At 49.2% G+C, this 4,927-nt stretch overlaps 1 protein-coding gene across 1 annotated transcript; it reads left to right on the top strand.

The window, feature by feature from the left end:
• The first annotated feature begins 324 nt into the window (after nucleotides 1–324).
• LOC123047025 (squamosa promoter-binding-like protein 8) lies at nucleotides 325–4,668 on the top strand. Its single transcript, XM_044470507.1, has 3 exons — nucleotides 325–1,459; nucleotides 3,932–4,086; nucleotides 4,230–4,668. The coding sequence occupies exons 1-3, from the start codon at nucleotides 783–785 to the stop codon at nucleotides 4,622–4,624; spliced, it is 1,227 nt and encodes a 408-aa protein (XP_044326442.1). The 5' UTR covers nucleotides 325–782; the 3' UTR covers nucleotides 4,625–4,668.
• The last annotated feature ends 259 nt before the right edge of the window (nucleotides 4,669–4,927 follow it).

Below are 4,927 nucleotides of genomic sequence, written 5' to 3'. Positions count from 1 at the left end.
TGCGTGCTACGTACGTACGTGCGTACCCCCTCGATCTCGATGGATCGACCCATCTTCTCCAAGGCACACATGCAACAGTGTCGTACTCGTACGCGATGAAGCTATAGAAAGCTCGAAGACGGTGGTAGTGGTGCTGGCGCACAGTGTTGTTGTAACCCTACCGCGCGCCGGGCCAGTGGATACGGAGGCGAGCAGTGGAAAAACGGTGGCCGGAGACATAACGCCAGCAGCAGCTATCACCGCCCCCCTCACCAAACTCCAATTAAAGTCCATCGCTCCCATCCCCAGCACAGCACAGCCCCCCTAGCTAGCTACCCATAGCCTTTGCTAGTTTTCCTTGTTGATGGACAGATACAGCTTGATCCCCCTCTCTCCCTCGCCCTCTCCCTCTCTCTCTCCTGGCCAGCGAGATTCATCGGTCCATATAACCGGAAACGCACTCCACCCTCGCTCCTCACCACTCGTTCGTGCGTCCATGGAACCCTAGACGAGAAGTACGCACCCTCCACTCCCACCTAGAGCTCCCTCCCATCAGAAACAAGCTGCTTGGAGACCCATCGATCCGTCGAGCTCCACCACGCGGCATATCACACCACACGCCCCCCCATGGCGCACGCTTGTCCCCGGAGCTCGGTCGATTCCACAGCCTCAAGCCAGTGAGTGAGCGACCAAGTCCGGCCGGCCGGGACACTGTACTTGCACCGCGTCCTGGCTTCCATTCCTAACCCCTTTCCGGCCGTGTTCTCTGCTCTCTCTAGCGGATAAATTAAGCGGCCGCGAGGATGATGAACCTGCCAGCCGCAGCTGGGAACTCCTGCGACGAGTTCGGCTATGGGGCTCCCGACCCGCCGCCGCCGTCGCTTTTCCCGATCATGGACCACCAGGAGGGGGGCGGCGGCATCCATAGGGAGCACGACCACCACCACCACCACCACCTCGGTGGTTACAGCCTCGAGCCCAGCTCGCTGGCGCTCCTCCCCCCGTCCAGCCACGCCACCATCGCCGCCCACAGCCCCCACGACATCCTCCAGTTCTACCACCACCCCACCTCGCACCACTATCTCGCCGCCGCCGCGGCAGGTGGCAACGGCAGCCCCTACGGCCAATTTGGCGGCGGAGGCTCCGCCGGCGGCTTCCAGTCGTACTACCACCAGCAGGTGGGGACGGGCGCGCCCGAGTACTACTTCCCCACCTTGGTCAGCTCCGCGGAGGAGAACATGGCGAGCTTCGCGGCCACGCAGCTCGGGCTCAACCTCGGCTACCGGACCTACTTCCCGCCCAGAGGCGGCTACACCTACGGCCACCACCCGCCCCGGTGCCAGGCCGAGGGCTGCAAGGCAGACCTCTCCGGAGCCAAGCGCTACCACCGCCGCCACAAGGTCTGCGAGCACCACTCCAAGGCGCCCGTCGTCGTCACCGCCGGCGGCCTCCACCAGAGGTTCTGCCAGCAGTGCAGCAGGTTAGTAGTCACACTTGATACTATATTAATTCGCCATCCATTTCGCCGGAATTCGTTGATGAATTGCGTGTCTGATCGACCGATTTGCTATTCTAAAGAGAGATGGATAGGTCTTGTAGAGCCGTGTTGAGTTGGAAAATGATCTCCCTTTCGTGAATCATGACTTGCATTTAAGTGATCTGCAAGTTGCATTCAGTTTGATTGAATGGTTTGGAACCGGAAACAATCCACCTCATCCTGTTAGCTCGTTCGATCGCAAAAATAGCCTTCAAATTACCCATTTAGTTCGATTGAATGAGTAGGAAAGTTTTGAGATCTTATTAGTTTGAGCTACTGGATCGTGATACCAACATCGATCACCTCGAGCAATTGCATTTTAGTTGAGAAAAATAAACAAAGACGAAATTATGGCCTCCAAATTGATGTTATATTTCTTTACTACATTTTCTGTTACCCTTTTTTTAGCTGGATCTTAGAAGTATCGAATCTACATTGCACCTAGTTAGATTCCTCTTCCACGGTCGTTCCTACAGTACCTGTCCGACGCTTAACTGCTAGATCGAAACAAAACAAATATGAGCGAAAATTTCGCATACCCTGTTGTTTCACTGTTCTCCCTCAATAAATTCCAAAGGAAACAGTAGCTACTAAGCAAAGAAACAACTGGTGTACTGTACAATACACCTCACCACAGCAAACCCCTCGATTACTAGGAGTTGGAAATTTTGCAATGAACAATTTTGGCCCTTTTAGCGATGTCATACACTGCCAGACGTCATACTTTTTTTTTTATAAAGGGAGTCTTTTATTAACTTACAATGAAGTATCAGGAGAATACAAAACACAATGAGTAACACTTGGTCTCTGCATAGTTAATATGCACACAGCCAACACCAACACACACGCAAATGATCAGACCGGCAAAAAGCAAAGCCAGACGTCATACTGGTTGTGCACTCATGCTGCTTGACTGATCACACAGCGGAGAGCCGAGTTACGCCGTAAGACTTGGCTTGACAATCTACATGTGGGCAAGCAAGATTCATCGCTTTATTTGCATGTAATGTATATGTAAACATTTCAGGCTCTACAATTTTGTATTACCTTCGTTCCGAATTACTTGTCTTAAATTTATCTAGACACATATGGGTGTATCTAGATAAATTTAAGACAAGTAATTCAGGACGGAGAGAGTACTTGTTAGTAGTGCACAATTTTAAGTAGCTCAATTTACAGATTAGAATGTGCAAAATCATAATAAGTCAGAATTTATTTTTACAATAAACTGACAGATTATGTGATGCTCCGTGATTCAACCATCCAAATATGATTAAAGATTCATGTGATCTCCTCCTTTCTACATATTTCGCTCTGCCTTTACTTGACAAGTGTCATCCATGTGTCACATGTAGGGAACACTTATACGCAGACATGCTGTCCTTTGAGTTGCTCCTTCTTTCTCTCCTCCTTTGCTTGCGCCCTCCTTGCCATTTATTTTTGCTTCACTTCTCCTTCGCATGCATGTTTGAGTGGTTACTTCAAACAGTGTGACCTGTCTGTAGATGCATTGGCCTCCTAAAGTCAGAGAAGCATGGCTACTTTCTCCCTAAGTATTGCAAAAGTTTGTACCACGTACGAACGTACGTACGTACCACCACAGGCAGGTTGCAAATCGCAAGCATCTCTCTCTCTCTCTCCCTCCCCCCCCCCCCCCCCCCCCCCCCTCTCTCTCCTGCCTGCCTGTGGGCTGTGGCTGTGGTAATATATAATAATGTGTTGTGTTGGACAGACAGCGTAAAGGCATTTCTATCAGACCATCCCTTTTACCTGCCCTTTCAGCGAGATCTCTGTTAGGATGCACGTGTGAAGAGTAGCAAAGCATTCAAAGGGAAACAGTGGGATCACTTGCAGTGTGACACACCATATGGAGACACTCCATATGAGTCGGCTGCAAAGCTCCAAGCTGTCTGCGTGGGATCGATGGCAACAGTTTGGGATATATGCTTCTCATGTTCAGGATCATCATTGCCTAGCTACTGCGTCGGTCCCCAGCCGGAATGTTCTTTCGGTCCAGAATTGATCTCTGATCATGCACTAATTCGTGTCTTACCTAGGATTAGGATTTGCAGCCAGCTCATGTCTGCATGCATGCCAGCGATAAACTGATGATACATCATGCACATGTGTCCCTACTTTTATGTGTATTGTCTGTCACACATTAGTATTTCATGTGTATGCACCGAAAAAAATAGCGCGCTATAACGCCGCTAATAGCACGCTATAGCATATAGAAAATCGTCTCGCTAAATAAATCAATGTACAATGCCTCGCTAATAGCACGCTATAGCGCGTTATAGCACGCTAATAGCATATTTTTAGGGTCCACGCTATTTTCTGTAGCGTGCTATTTTTTTCACTCTTTATACAGTTCTTCTCTTAATTTGTTCTAGCATGTTATCTTTTCTTGTTCAGGTTTCATCTGCTTGATGAGTTCGACGACGCGAAGAAGAGCTGCAGGAAGCGCCTCGCCGACCACAACCGCCGTCGAAGGAAGTCAAAGCCATCGGAGGCCGATGCCGCTGACAAGAGGAGGACACAGGCCAGCAAAGCAGCAAGCACCAAAGGCAGTACGTGAAATGCATCCGTCCATCTTTCTCTATCTAATCATGCATTCAACGCATAATCATCAATCTTACCCTAGATTCCTTTGTTCAACTTACCAAGGAGTAGTAATTAACACCACCAAAAACTAACAAATAATTGTCAACAGAAGCAGCCGGAAGCAGCAGCAAGAGCACCGGCACCGGAGACGGGATGGACATACAAGTACAGCTGGGTAGTGGAGACCTGTCCAAAAATCAGGACGAAACCATGGGACTCGGCGAGGTGGTGAAAGAAATGCAGGTGGATCCCAAGGGGAAAGCATCAATGCAGCAGCAGCAAGGACACCATGGCCATGGTCTTCACCTGCAGAGTCAACATGGCTTCCCTTTCCCTTCGTCCTCTGCAGGCTCGTGCTTCCCTCAGAGCCAAGCTGTCTCGAGCACTGACAACACATCAAATATCGGCCAAGTGCAACAAGAACAGCCAGGCTTGGGGTTCCATCAGCACAGCAACATCCTTCAGCTCGGACAGGCCATGTTTGATCTCGACTTCGATCACTAGCAATCCAAACTATTCAAAAAGCTAATATAATTAGTATTATTTAATGCTCCCTCTCGTACGTGTGTGTACGTCGATCGGATCATTTCTTTCTATCCTGTCTGTATTAATTACCGTAATATGATATAATAATGGTAGTTTGTGCAGTGGCAATTTCCTATATATATTTGGTTAGAGGTGCTTCAATGCCCTCCCAAAAGGTGGTACTAGTACAATGCATACATTTAGTACCTTTATAAGTTGCCTCATGTACTTGGCAGTAGTTATGTTCTTTGTACGTCACAGCTGATTAATGGTTGGGGCATC

The sequence above is a fragment of the Triticum aestivum genome, chromosome 2B, assembly GCF_018294505.1.
Source record: "Triticum aestivum cultivar Chinese Spring chromosome 2B, IWGSC CS RefSeq v2.1, whole genome shotgun sequence".
NCBI lineage: Eukaryota > Viridiplantae > Streptophyta > Magnoliopsida > Poales > Poaceae > Triticum > Triticum aestivum.
Note: the sequence above shows the minus strand (reverse complement) of the source record. Positions and strands in the feature narration are given on the sequence as shown.